Consider the following 15,371-nt stretch of genomic DNA (forward strand, 5'->3'; position numbering starts at 1 on the left):
GGGTCATCAAGACTCCTGAGATAGCAAACTTGGCCTTGCTTGGCTTTGGAGAGATCTTTGCCCTGCTGTTTGACAACCGCTACCTGTACATCATGGATTTGCGGACAGAGAGCCTGATTAGCCGCTGGCCTCTGCCAGAGTACAGGAAATCAAAGAGAGGCTCAAGCTTTCTGGCAGGCGAAGCATCCTGGCTGAATGGACTGGATGGGCACAATGACACAGGCTTGGTCTTTGCTACCAGCATGCCTGACCACAGTATTCACCTGGTGTTGTGGAAGGAGCACGGCTGATGCCACAAGCCACCACCGCTGACTGACTTTGGGTGCCAGGGCTGCGGGTTTTGAGTGCAACCTCAGTGGCAGCTGACTGCATGAACCAAAGTTCTCACCTAACGGTATCATCACGCAGTGCACAATCATTTATCTTTGTTTGCCAGAGGGCCAGGGCTCGGGGTGGGGGAGGGCTTGTTTTATTTACATACAATGCAGCATGCTCTTGGGGGTACACCATTGACTTCATTTGTACTTAGTTATATTGATCAGTATAAGAGGATGCAATTTGGGTTCACCTTTCTTGACAAGAACATGGTTTTTAAGTAAAGGACATTAAATTGGTTCATTAATCTGCTAATTGGTTGCCTATAAAATTACACTGTTATTAAAGCTTTTTACCATAGCCTTTTTTTCTTTCAAAGTTAAAGGTGCTATGATGTTACAGCAACTTCTCACACATGGGGCTTAGATTTTTACAAGAGCCAGTGTTACAAAGACCACGGAGTCCTGTGACATTTATAAATTCTCCACCAAATACCAGTTCTAAAGAAAGTCTGTCTTCCAGTGCAAATCCAGCTCTGTAAATTGATTGTTATAACTCATTGAAAACCCCAGTTCTTGATAGAGTCAGGATTACACATGTCTGAGATGTGAGGGAGTTGTGTAATTTTTGTTCCTATATAGAGGAAGCTGTTTCTTGGTCCCCCACAGCCTGGGTGACAGCACAGAGGTGACACGATACAGTAAAAAAAAACAATTGAACTGGAAAATTGGAGACTGGCTCTGGTACTTAGGAATTCGGTGACTTCAGGCATTACTGTCTTTAAAGCTAGGTGTTAACCTAAGTGATTTCTAAGATTCCTTCAAGTACTGGGTCTCCTGAAGTGTGGAAAAGGTGGTATTGCAGTTTTGTCTGATCCCTGATTCATTGTTTTGTTTGGGTTGGAGATAACATTTAAACGAAATCACTGATAAAAGTTGTTACGTATAAGGAAATCAACTATAGGAAAAGGGTGGATAAAAGGGGAATGTAGAAAATACAACAGATTGGCAAATTTAAGTAATTGATGAGAGAAATGCTGATAGGAATGATGGTTCTCTAGAGAGGCAGTGTACTATATTAGAAAGAACCCGACTTACCTTCCTCCATTGTCTCTAACTTGATGTGTGGCTTGGGGCAGGTTAGCTTTTCCTCCCTAGCCCCTCATTTTCTTCATCTTTAAAATGAGGAAACTGTCCTAGATTAAGATTCACAAAGCAAATGCCTAAGGGAACCATGAAGGGAACAAAAATGCTGGATAGGATTGTGCTGAGCCATGGAAAGCTTATCTGAGGCAGGCTGTTACTGGGCTCTAGCTGTTTATCATTAGGCAGAAAGGAGTCCAGTGTTGGCAGGTCTTCTAATTTTTTTCAGGAAGGATGAGAAATAGAGATTTTTTTATTGGAAATGTTTCGATTTTTAAAAACGTTGACAGCTCATTGAAGATAATTTAAAATGGTGGGCTAAACAAAACATGCCTAAGGGCTTTCAGTTTGGGTCCTCCACCCTCTTGCTCCTGGTAGGTAATTCTGTATTTAGCAATGGAAATGCTTTGACTCAATTGTTAAAAACTTTAGGGAGAGAGTAGTTGGAGCAGCCAGTAGAAAAACCCCTCACTTACCTTCAGCTGTTTCCCATTGTGTTACAAGGGAGTAAGAGGGACAGATTTCAGTCACAGACATATAGGAAAGTAGTTGACTGGTGAACACAAGAACTGGAACCTCAGTGAGAGCCTCTGCCTTGGAATATGAGTTACTGCCTCTTGCTGACTCTATTATAAATCATATCCATTTTTACAGATGGAAGAAAGAGTTGTTGGCAGAGCTGAATTGAAGTTAACTGTTGTGGGGACCCAGGTCTCACAGAGTCTTCACTAGCATAAAGCTTGACAGTGGACCTCTGGGTGCTGTAAAGTTAGTATTTTAGGAAATCAGTGGTTGGTTTGGAAACCCTGGTGGCGTATTGGTTAAGTGCTGCAGCAGGTAACGAAGAGGTCAGCAGTTCGAATCCGCCAGGCGCTCCATGGAAACTCTATCAGGCAGTTCTACTCTGTCCTATAGGGTCACTGAGTCAGAATCGACTCTTCAGCAGTGGTTTTGGTTTGGGGGTTGGTTTAGTTAATATATGTGTTGAGACTGCAAGGGGATTAAGTACATATGAGAAAACAAGATCTTCCTCACCCTCCACATCTGGATTTAATCCATCTCACATTGAGTTCTGCGTATGAGCTCTGCTTAGTCCTCCTAGAAGTGGAATCAGAATTATAGCTGGAATCTCTTTTGCAAGAGACTTAGGGCAACGATGAGAGCAAATTATTTTTTCCCCTTCATCCAGACTGAATAAATAACTGAAGATTACTGGTCTAATGACCTTGCCTATCCCCACCTCACTTTGCAGTAGCTTCAAAGGACAAGTAATTATAATTTTAGTCATTTGTGTGGAAAAAAATTTACAAATTACAAAATTGAAACTTACGTCCCTGTCCATGCTGCCTCTGTTCAGTGGTGAATACCCAAGTTCTCATCAGGGTGGTGCTTGGTGCAGATGGATTTTGATAGCAGTACTTGGGACAGTGGTTAAAATCATAACTTTAATTCTTCATTCTCACAGAGCCTTTATTTCACCTGAGCATTTTATTGAATTGCTTTGCAGATGTTGAGTTTATTCATAATATTGCCAGCTTTTCTAAAAATGGAAAACTAATTCATTAAAAAGATGAAGAGGGAATCGTAGAGGGAGTGAGGAGGAGAAAATTAGAGCCGTAGCTCCTTAATCTCCTTTTATTCAGGGAGGGGGCTACCTTCCCCACACACTGACTTCTGCTTCTCCAGCTTAGAGGCGAGGGAATTGCCTTTGTCTCTTCTCTTATGAATATTCTTGTTTCTGAAAGTTTCTAAGTCATGAACATATAGACCCCATTTTTTTTTTAATTTTTATTGTGCTTTAAGTGGAAGTTTACAAATCAAGTCAGTCTTTCATACAAAAATTTATATACACCTTGCTGTGTACTCCTAGTTGTTCTCCCCCTAATGAGACAACACACTCCTTCCCCCCACTCTCTATTTTCGTTTCCATTCAGCCAGCTTCTGACCCTTTGTGCCGCTTCCAGACAGGAGCTGCCCACATAGTCTCATGTGTCTACTTGGTCCAAGAAGCTCACTCTTCACCAGTATCATTTTCTGTCCCGTAGTCCAGTCCAATCCCTGTCTGAAGAGTTGGCTTTGGGAATGGTTCACGTCTTGGGCTAACAGAAGATCTGGAGACCATAACCTCCGGGATCCTTCTAGTCTCAGACCATTAAGTCTGGTCTTTTTATGAGAATTTGGAGTCTGCATCCCACTGCTCTTCTGCTCCCTCAGGGTTCTCTGTTGTGTTCCCTATCAGGGCAGTCTTCGGTTGTAGCCGGGCACCATCTAGTTCTGGTCTCAGGCTAAGGTAGTCTCTGGTTTATGTGGCCCTTTCTGTCTCTTGGGCTCATAATTACTTTGTGTCTTTGGTATTCTTCATTCTCCTTTGCTCCAGGTGGGTTGAGACCAATTGATGCATCTTAGATGGCTGCTTGCTAGTGTTTAAGACCCCAGCCGCTGTCTCCAAAGTGGGGTGCAGAATGTTTTCTTAATAGATTTTTTTCAAGCCAATTGACTTAGATGTCCCCTGAAACCATGATATAGACCCTATTTTTTTTAATGAACATTGGATTTCTTGGGTAGCTTTGTATTTTGATGGAAGTGAAGGGCTTCTTACCTCTCTGGTCAGTAAAGGGTGCCATAACAACTTCAGGCTCCAAGGTGAGACGGGCCTAGGATTGCTCAGTGGGGGTGAGGATTTTAGCAGACTTTTTCCCTTTCCCGCCCCATTATTTGAAGTTATAAGTGTTATAAAACTGGCCCTAACCTGATCTTTTAGACCTGTCAGAGAAATAAGAAAAACAACTTCCTCCATTGGAGGGGCTAATCTTTGCAAAGGACCCACTGGAAGGTACACATGTGTGGACAGCTTTCCATAAATGGAAGGTGGAAAGTGTTGCTGTTAAAATTTAAGGTTTGTACTTCATTCTCAGTGGTTTAAAAATCACTCTGTTCTGGCGTCTGAAAACTCTTAGGAAGGTTCGAACGAGGAGTATATAATCATTCTGGTATTTGCTCACAGGGGAATGATTACTTCTCTAATTTGTAAAACATCTTAGAGGGGAAAGAAATATCTTTGGAAACAGTATTATTTTAAACATGAAAAAATTGTTCCTATTTGGTCCATTTTGGCTTAACAGAAGCAGCTAAGGATGGCAGAGTCTGGCTTTACACGTTGCTTTGGCCAAACACAGCCAGCTCCTTGAAATTGTGACTGTGTGCCTTGGCTTCTTGGGATCCCAGAGGTTAATCGTCCCACCGTTACTCTTCAGCCTCAGTGCCCTCTCCTGTGGGCCTTTTGAGGGTCTGGGTGTATGAACCACTTGCCCTTCTGTGCAGGAAAGTGAGCAGTATACATCACTACTCTAGGATGCAATCCAGGGCAAGGTACCCTGTCACCTCTGCCTTTAGGGACACAGGGGAGAAGCCCTTTATGTCTGTCCCTTGACACATCCTTTCTACCTGGTTATGCTGGTGCTTGCCATAGTGTTTTAAGACAACCAAAGCATTCTTGAGAATTATGCAGTCCCCAGATAGAGTCCCTGATGAAAAGAACAGGTTAGCATTCTTGACAAAACTGCCAACCTACCATCTTTACCGCTGTCTCTGATCAGAGGTTCCCTGTGCCTGCTCAAGGGTAGTGACTTTTTTCAGAATAAATCCTCAGTTAGTTTACTGGGTAGCCTTTGCACCACTCCCATCGGCCTAATCAAGCTGAATGATCATGCTTAGTGCAAAATGGTGTTTTGCTAACAAGTTGTTTCAGTGTGTTTACAGTCTTCCTCAGCCCTTCCTAGAACAGTTCAATTGCTTGAAGTTAACATTACATCCTGACTGATGTAAACCTACTTAGTTATTGCAGCTTAAAGAATGCAGTTACTTCTGCTCTCTCTGGCTGTGTCCAAATAAGAATGTTTTTGCATATTTAAACCTTGCAGATTATTAATTTAGATGATACAAGCTCACAATTTTTTGGTATCCTTATACTGACATTGTGAACAGACATTTCCCTAATTTGGACTTAGTACTCTTGATGAGAATGCTCAGGTTGAAAAAACTGGTCTCTATTACCAAGCCAACATCTTTAGCAACACGGTAAAAAATTGTCAATTTATGTTTTACTAATTTGATGTGTTTTGTGATCTAGGGGGAATGAGGTGAAGTTTATATTTGAATTGTGGGGTCGGGGAGAAGGGATTCCTTAAGTAAATAGTGGAGTGATTGTGGTACATGATGTCTCTATAAGATGAAACGTTATTTTTATGCATCATAGAAACATTCTTTTACCCATGAGTGATTGTGCTAACTATAAATCGTTTATATATTAAAGCAGGTTCCCTCAATTAGGCAACATTTGGTTAGCCAAGCCCACGTTATTGATTGTACTTGAAAGTAATAAAGCTACATTTCCTTAAAAATATATTCTGTTGTTAATACTTTTTTTTTTTTTTCTTTCCAACCAATTCAGGTGGAACTTTAAAAGTGAGTGTTTTAGAATGTGTCTTTAGAAACGAAGCTATCCCATTTGTGGCTATGTTCTCTTACCTTTTTTTATGTGCTTTTAATTGTAAGTCCAACAATATAACAATTTCTGAATAAAATACAAGAAAGGGATTTTGCTGACCTTCATGAGTAGATAAAATGGGGAAAAAAAGGTATCATTATCCAGACTCAAGACCTTGAAATCATCTTCTCTCTTGCCCTCCTCTGTCTAGCATATCCCCAAGTTGGTTCATTCTTGAATTTGTAAGGCTCACTAAATATGGTCCTGTACCTTTGATTTCTCCCACCAGCACTATTACAGGACAGATTGTCATTCCTGTTTTACACAACGAGAAAGTTGAGGCTTAGAAAAGTAGGTAATTGCTTAGAGGAGTAGTAAGTAATAAGGTCGAGACTGGGGCCTGATTTTCAGCCTCCACTTTACATGTCAATTCCAATTCATGGCAACCCAATGTGGGTCAGAGTAGAAGTGTGCTCCATAGGGTGTCAGTGGCTGGTTTTTCAGAAATAGATTGCAAAGCCTTTTTTCCAAGGCACCTCTAGATGGATTCAAACTGCCAACCTTTTGGTTAGCAGCCAAGTACATTATTTGCAGCACCCCCATAGAACTGGATTTTTCTTACCTTTCTTTGTTTCCCTTTCTGTTTCAAGTCTCTTCAGTCAAAATCTAGGCTACTGCCTTTCCCCTTCACCTCTTCTGTGCGCCTTTCAAGCGTTTTTACACTCTGCTTCCAGGGGTCTCCTCACACCACTGCTTTGAGCATGTGGCTCCTCTGTTCAAGCAACTTGGGACTCCTAGTACTAACAGGGGTGTCTAGATTGCTTAACAGAGTTGAGCCCCAACTCATCACTCTAGGCAAACAGTTCTTTTGCTTTCTTTCGTTTCCTGCGTTTGTACTTTGGGTCTTATTCTCCTATCCTCATGGGAAAGTCCTGCCTGTTCTTTTCTACCAGCTCCTACGGTCATTCTTTTAAGACACCATTTACCTCTCACTGTCTTTAAAACTTTTTCTGACCACCATCTCTCACTCAACCTGACTCAACATTTTTGTCTAATTGAACAATTCATTTGGCAATTTCATCACATGGTCTCTTTTACAGTTGGTGAACTATTAGCTTTCACCCTTGATCCATAAGTTTTCTAAATTCAGCTGAAAGCTTGTTTCAGCATCATTATAAGATAAAGGGTAGGAACACCATGGTACTCCCTAAGCTTTTAATAAGATATTTCAATAAATTCCATGGATTATATGAAGGGCTGTGTGACCTGGAAGAAAAATAACTCAAGACTATGAGAACATTGAAGCAAAATGAAAGATCAGTTGCGCACAGTTCTTCTGTTAGTCTTCCGTGTTCTGCTCTATGGTATAAACATCTAAAATGTTGTGAGCACACTTGGGCACAGTGTTTGATAATCACATTGTGATTAGATATCTTGCAGACGAGATGTTCCTGTCCTTTGTTTGCATTTTAACCACATGTTCTGTTCTCTTTGTGGTAAAAAAAAAAAAGGTAATCTAAAAATAATAAATACAGAGAATCCCAAATATGGGTGAGGTCAGCACAACTTGACCAAGGTAAATAAAGACACTAAGAAATACACGAGAAAAAGGGACAATTTTAGTAAATGCTATAGCATAGACAATTTTCAACAACGGCCAAAACGTGTGTGGCTACATAGGTAGATACGGTGCATGTATGTATATAGGAAGGCATATGTGAGTAAATGCACGTGTGTGTAAAGGTGTGTGTATAGGCATATGTATATACATGTTTGTGCGTGCTACATATATATCCACATATATAACAAACTTAGGGGCACAGTTACGGAGGCTTCCTAGATTCATCCATACAACTTGCAGGATCACTGTACTGGACCAAAAGGCTTGGGACTGTAGCCTCAGGGGACAACTTAGTCATCTGGCATAACATAGTTCACAAAGATAATGTTCTACATCCTAGTTTGGTGAGTAGCATCTGGGGTCTTAAAAACTTGCAAGTGATCATCTAAGATACAACTATTGGTCTGTACTCATATGGAGCAAAAGAGAATGAAGGAAATTGAAGGCTTAAAGAAGAAACTAGTCCCCGGGAGTAACAGCCCACAGTCTCTTCTAACCTGAGACCAGAAGAACTGCATGGTGCCCGGCTACACTCTACCAAGATCGTTCTGACCAGGGACACAATAAAGGTCCCAGATTGAATGGGAGAGAAATGTAGACCAAAACTCAAATCCCAAAAAAGGCCAGACCTGGACCAATAAAAACTAGAGAACCCTGAAGACTATCTCCCTAAGATACCCTTTGAACTTGGAATTGAAGCTTTCTGCAGGTCACCTTTCAACCAAATAATAAATTGGCTTATAAAATCATATCCATGAGTAATGTGCTTCCTTATATCATTAACTAAATGAGATCAAATGGTCAACATTTACCCAAAAGCAAGGATAAGAAGGGAATGGGTGGGGGTGGAGGTGGGGGGTGGGGGGAGGGAAGCTAGATCAATGGAAGCAGAACAAACAGAATGGAAATAATGAGAATGCTGACACATTGTAAAAATTGAAACCAATGGAATGAAACTATATAAAAATTGTTAAAAGGATCCTAATTTGCTGTGTAAACTTTCACCTAAAACACCATAAAGTATTATTTAAAAAAGGAAAGAAAAAAACTTAATGGATAAAATCAGCCGGAGCTCCTTTATCATAACAATTTTTAATGTTGTCTTCTAATCTTTATGGACACATGTATAGACTTACCTGATGACAGGTCATTGTGCTGTCAGAAATGTGCTTTAGTCTTTACAATTACCATAATACTTCTTTATTACTATAATTTGCTAAACCGTTCCAGTTTTGGTGGATAACTAGGTAGTTTCCAGTTTTGTTTTTTAGATAATACTGCTGAGAATTTCTTTGCATATTTCCTTAGAACAAATTCCCAACAGATGACTTATTGGTAAAAGCAAAGGAAAAAAAAATTTTTTGTAATAGAGAAGCATGCATTAAATATTCACGGTTTATTAAATAGTTATAAAGTGGATGCCCCTGTAACCACTGCCAAAGTTAGGAAAGAACATTGCTGGCTCCCCAGAAACCTTTGTCCAGGAAGAAACATGCCTATGCCTTTGCTTCATATTTATTATATGACTTTCCAAATGGGTTAAATTGATTTATGTTTTCACCAGCTGAATTGTGTGTGTTTTACCACCACATCACCAGTTTTGATTGGTTATTTTAAACATTTTTGCCAATTTAGTAGGAATAAAGACTTTGAAGACAGTATCTAAAGATTGCTTTAATTTACATTTCTTCAACTTGTGAAGATAAATATTTTTATGTGTGGTTGTTACTGGAAAAAGGTTCTTGCCTCTCACTGGTCAAGAATGAGCATGTAAGGCACATAGTTTTCCAGACAAGCAAAGCTTTATTGAAGAGCCTTGCAAGCGGAGACGAGGAGGGCCTGGAGCAACGCTTACCCCCCTCTCACAGAATAAAAGAGGGGCCTGAGTTTTTAAAAGTTCTTGGGTGGGAAAAGATTCATGTATATTCATAGACACAGGTGGGGATATGTTAACTATGGTGTGCATGCAGCAGCTTTCCAAGATGGCTCCTGTCCTGGAGGCCTCTGGGATTCCTAGCAGGACTTATTACGGAGTTTCATGCCTGCGCAGTCTCTCGCTCTACAGGTTCTAGTCCCCAGCTGGGGGTATAGCCCCTCACTGCCGCTGGTGGAAGGTCACACAGCAGACACGGGTAGATGTTCTGCGCATGGCCCTGGGCCTGGTTTTCTCTAGCTGTTTCTGAAAGGTAACTTTAAAGAAGTTTGCTGGCTATTTTTAGATACCCTGCCCCATTGTTCTGGGGAATGACTTTGTTTTTGTGCCCTGGCCCATTTCTATTACTTTGTTTGCAGATTTGAGAGCCCCTCTGTTCCTTGTCTTACTAAGTCTCTAGGTTCCACACTCAACCCCCTATTACATCCCTGATAAAAAAAAGTATAGTCTATTTCTCTTTTATTTGCTTCTTCTCTAACCACAGCAGTCTCTTCGCTATTTCTCAAACAGGCACTTCCGATCTCAGGGCCTTTGCTCCCTGTCTTAGGCTTATTTGTATTTCTTTTGAATTCTGGCTGGATGTTACCTGTTTTAATATATTTAATACTGTACTTGTGATAACATTGAGATGAATTATGGTCATAAATAAAATTTCACTGATCTAGGCATCACCAACTTAGAAAAAAATAATTCAACCCAAGGATTGTGTTGAAATTTTTTTCATTATGTAAAAAGGATTGCGTTAAGCAAACCTATAAGCAATCACTGGTTACATGCCAGTAATTAATGTGACACGTTGCAAATTATGCCTTGTGCGTTAAAGTAGGTCTAACAAGACCTAGTACTTCAAAACAGAGCAAGTCTATGGTACTGCATATATAATAGAACTATATTTTTAAGACCCCAGACACCACTCACTGAAGTGGGATGCAAAACGTTTTCTTAATACACTTTGTGATGCCCGTTGACCTAGATGACCCCTGAAACCATGGTCCCCAGGCCCCTGCCACTCTGTCCCTTGAAGTGTTTGGTTGTATTCAAGAAACTTCATAGCTTTTTGTTTAGTCCAGTTGTGCTGACTTCTCCTGTATTGTGTGTTGTGCTTCCCTTCACGTAAAATAATTCTTGCCTGCTATCTAGTTTTTTTTTTTTATCTAGTTAGCGAATGCCTCTCTCCCTCCCTCCCCACCCTCGTAACCATCAAAGAATGTTTTCTTCTGTGTTTAAACCTTTTCTTGAGTTCTCATAATAGTGGTCTTGTACAATATATGAGCCCTTTTGCTACTGATTAATTTCACTTAGCATAATGTCTTCCAGATTCCTCCATGTTACGAGATTTTTCACAGATTCATCGTTATTCTTTATCATTGAGTAGTATTCCATTGTGTGAATATACCATAATTTATCCATTCATCTGTTGTTGGGCACCTTGGTTGTTTCCATCTTTTGCTATTGTAAACAGTGCTGCAGTGAACTTAAGTGTGCATATATCTGTTCGTGTGAGGGCTCTTATTTCTCTAGGATATGTTCCATGGAGTGGGATTGCTGATCGTGTGGTAGTTCTGTTTCTAGCTTTTTAAGGAAGTGCCAAATCGATTTCCAAAGTGATTGTACCATTTTACATTCCCACCAGCAGTGTATTAAGTGTACCAGTCTCTCCACAAACTCTCCAGCATTTATTATTTGGATACATAATAAATTTTTGGATTAGTGCCAGCCTTGTTAGGGTGAGATGGTATCTCATTGTAGTTTTGATTTGCATTTCTCTAATAGCTAATGATGGTGAGCATTTCCTGATGTATCTGTTAGCTGCCTGAATGTCTTCTTCAGTGAAGTGCCAGTTCATATCCTTTGCCCATTTTTTAATGGGGTTATTTGTCTTTTTGTTGTTAAGATTTAGAACTATATTTTTAATTTAAACTTTTTTCCAACTAAAATGTATTGATCATAGATGATCAATAATGTTTGTATCAAAATATGTTTTTTTCCAAAATTAACTGAAATTTCAAATAAGAACTCAGTTCCGAAAGCAACCCAATGCAGTTTCCAAGAACACTGTAATTTATTTTCACTTGTTAATGCAAAGTCAAGGAGGAGGTTGTCAGCCCATGCTTTTAGATCTTAGGCCTCTGTGAATTCAGAGAGGATATCTTCTATCTGTGAAAAGTTTCACAGGATAGCAAACATTGCTGAGTTTGTTAGTTGGTAGGTTTATCCATGTCAGGTGACTCTTGAGATAGTTGATCATTCAAGCTGTAAGGGCATAAAGCTTGAAGTCTATTTGAGAATCAGAAAAACAACACTTATGAAGCCTGTACATCAGAAGGAAGAAGTGGAGAAGCAGAAATATTAAACTAAGCATTATATTCTTTATTTCTCATTTTTCTCCCCCACCAGACTAGTCCAAGAGCAAGAACTGTGTCTTATTCTTTCTTGTGCTGGTCTTGCTTAGAACTGGTACAAAGTACACTTAAGGAGAGGATGGACGTGTGGGTGAATGGGCCTTGAGTTAATCTACATTGGCTTCCTATAATCCAATGTGCTCAAAATGTCATCCCGTCCTAGCACATCAGCATCACCTGGGAATTTGTTAAAAAAAAAACCCAAAACCGTTGCCTTCAAGTTAATTCCAACTCATAGCGACTCTATAGGACAGAGTTGAACTGCCCCATTGGGTTTCCAGGGAGCACCTGGTGGATTTGAACTGCCAACCTTTTGGTTTTAGCAGCTGTAGCTATTAACCACTACTCCAGCTTGTTAGAAATTCAAATTATTGGGCTCCACCCCAGACCTAATGAATCAGAAACGACCAGGTGGAGCCTAGCCTAGCAGGTGATAATGATGCCCAATAAGCTGAGAAACACTGCTATTGTCTAACCTGTTCTGCCACCTAGTGGAATTTTTGAGAGTAGCTAGTTAGGCGGGATTCTGTTGCTATTGAATACATTAATTACCCAGAGTGTGTTCTAATACTGGAATTGCCTTCTAATTTATGTTCAGCTACCACAGGGCATGTCATGTTAAGACAGCAGGCAGTCTAGGTAACCTTGTCCTTGTTTTAGAAATGCCTTTAATTTTGTATTGAAGTTGCTTTTATCATACACTAGAATAATAGGCAACTATATAAAATGATGATATTGAAGAATAATCACATGGGGAAATGCAAAAACATGAGTAGTAAAAACAGGATACAAAATGGCATACAGAATAATCTAAATTAAATCTTTTAAGTATGTATAGGAACAAAATCAAAAGCAATACATCAAAGGTTAAGAGTGGGTATATTTAAGGATGAGATTAAAGGTATTTTCTAAGTTTTCTACAATGAACATGTATTGTTTTTTGGAATAATTTGAACATGCTTTAATTATGTGGTACAGCTACAGGCATCATTTAGCTCACATCCTTTTAGATGGTCCCTACTCTGTACTAGGCACTGTGTTAGGGCTTGAGGATACAGAGATAGATTGTGTTAACGTCCCTGTTCCCAGGAACTCATGGTTCTCTGGAGTAATACACACAAAACTTAAGAGGTGTAATGAAAGAAGCACAAAGAAGGGAGAAGTTCTACTTAAGGGGTGATAACCATGGTTTCACAGAGGAAGTAACCCTCCGTAAAGTTCTCAAGCTAAGAGGAGGACTCTAGGTGCAGACATCCTGTAAAATCACTAGCCTTTGTTACCTGGCTCAAGGAAACTCGTGGTTGACTGGATTGTATTGCTTATGGGAGTCTTTATAATCAATATAGGAACATATAATAAAACACAACCAGAATTTGAAAACAAAATCATTAAACACAATTCATCACAGAAGAACAGATTGGTCATGACAGCATAATTTTTCCATGGTTTAGAATTCCCACAGCGCAACCAAATAAAAAACCAAAAACCCAGACAATACTTAATAAATAGGTAGCAAAATATACCCCTCCAAAAAAAAAAAACAACCAAACCCACTGTCAGTTCTGACTCATAGCAACCCTATAGGACAGAGTAGAACTGCCCCATAGGGTCTCCAAGGCTGTAATCTTAATGGATCCTATAGGGTCACTATGAGTCAGAATCAACTCCAATGGTAATAGGTATTTTTTGGTTTAATCTTTATGGAAGCAGACTGCCACATCCTTCTTCCATGGAGCAGCTGGTGGGTTTGAACCGCTGATCTTTCAGTTAGCAGCTGAACACTTAAAAACTGCATCACCAGGGCTCCTAAAGTATCTCCAAAACCTAAACCAAACCCACTGCCATTGAGTCGATTCTGACTCATAGCGACCCCATAGGGTTTCTGAGGCTATAAATCTCTACGGAGGCAGACTGCCACATCTTTCTCCTGTGAAGCTGCTGGTGGTTTCAAACTGCCAGCCTTTCAGTTAGCAGCTGATGGCTTTAATCACTGTGCCACCAGGGCACCTTAAATTATCCCCACAATCCCCAAAATACAAACAGGTAGGGGAAAACACCAACTGCCACAAGACCTGCATTTGTGTGAGAGGAAAAAGAATGAAAAAACAGGTAATGTATGGTGAACCTAAAAATAGGGGAACCCAAAATAGGCAAAATATGTTGTTCTTTTTTGTTTTCAATAAAATTCTATTCAAATTTTGTATTCGAATAGACAACAGTGGCTGCAACAATGGGCTCAAGAGTAACAATGATTGTGAGGATGGCGCAGGACTGGGTAGTGCTTTGTTCTGTTGTACGTAGTGTTTCTATGAGTCGGAACTGACTTGATGGCAGCTAACAACACAACATTGGGAAAGATAAAGTTTTAACCAGGAAAATCCCATCTGGCTGTAAATGTCTGAGCTCCCTCACCATGGTCTTCCAGTCCTGGTGCCTGACCCAAGCATGATCTCGTCAGTGTCACTCAGCAGCACAAACTGGCCCCTGTGCATGTCTCCATAGATGCAATCGTTGAGGGTTGTTCCCTGACCGTGTTGAACAATGTCAACTTTCTTCAAAGAAAAGTGCCAGGAAGGATACCCAAAGAAATAGGTAGTGATGGGCCACTTGATTCCTCTACTGTCCCTTTAGCAATGTAATACTGCAGAAACTGTTTCCAGAAATTTGCCACAGCTAGTTTTGTAAATCATCATGGTTTGAACACTCGTAAGTTTACACATCTCTATGTTTTGCCTTGGTGGCGCAGTGGTTAAGCAGTCGGCTGTTAACTAAAAGGTCAGCAGTTCAAACCTGCCAGCCACTCCGCGGGGGATAGATGTGGCAATCTACTTTTGTAAAGATTTACAGCCTTGGAAATCCTGTGGGGGCAGTTCTACTCTGTCCTATAAGGTTGCCATGTGTTGGAATTGACAGCGATAGGTTTTTATGCTTTGTACAAATTGTAGAATAGTGTAATTTCCAAAAAGAAGTGAAATGCACACAGTAACTCTGAAAAAGGATTCTTGGGAGTTTGGTTTCCGATTTCAAACCTTCATATATGGCTTGATGTTTCCATCCTGGCCCAGTAAATTGACACTTCCCTGAGCCAACGGTTTTGAGGAATCTCACACAGCACATCAGCTGTGTGGAAAGGGAAGCCATCACTGTGGAGGGCTTTTCAGCTCTTACAATGGAGATGTTACCAGCAGGTGGGCAACGCAACAAACAAAACAGCTCTTGAACTTTATGGTGAACGATTCCAGTGACATGGATGAGATCTTGTAGAGATCAATTATCAAAATAAGGAACTATTGTAAAAGTCCTGTGATCATCTAAGTGCGATTGTATCTCCAGTAATCTCCCCTCGGCCTTCTGTGGTGTCCCTTTTGATTTTTTGTGGATTCTCTTTCAGTTTCATCATATAGAACAACACAATCAATGCATAGGATTAAAATGAAACATACAGCTCCAAGGAAAATCCGTAGGGAAAAAT

At 40.2% G+C, this 15,371-nt stretch overlaps 1 protein-coding gene across 5 annotated transcripts in view; it reads left to right on the top strand.

The window, feature by feature from the left end:
* FBXW2 (F-box and WD repeat domain containing 2) overlaps nt 1-15,371 on the top strand; it is a 62,011-nt gene that overhangs the window by 28,949 nt on the left and 17,691 nt on the right. For 4 of the 5 annotated variants that reach the window (XM_003407776.4, XM_064291525.1, XM_010587689.3 and 1 more), the window contains one exon: nt 2-8,313. The exons of the other annotated variant lie outside the window; for it this stretch is intronic. In XM_003407776.4, the coding sequence (XP_003407824.1) occupies nt 2-290 (289 nt within the window). In that variant the 3' untranslated portion in view covers nt 291-8,313. Of the gene's footprint in view, nt 1; nt 8,314-15,371 lie in introns of those variants that run through there. 5 annotated transcript variants of the gene reach the window in all.

This window comes from Loxodonta africana, chromosome 9, assembly GCF_030014295.1.
Source record: "Loxodonta africana isolate mLoxAfr1 chromosome 9, mLoxAfr1.hap2, whole genome shotgun sequence".
NCBI classification, from domain to species: domain Eukaryota; kingdom Metazoa; phylum Chordata; class Mammalia; order Proboscidea; family Elephantidae; genus Loxodonta; species Loxodonta africana.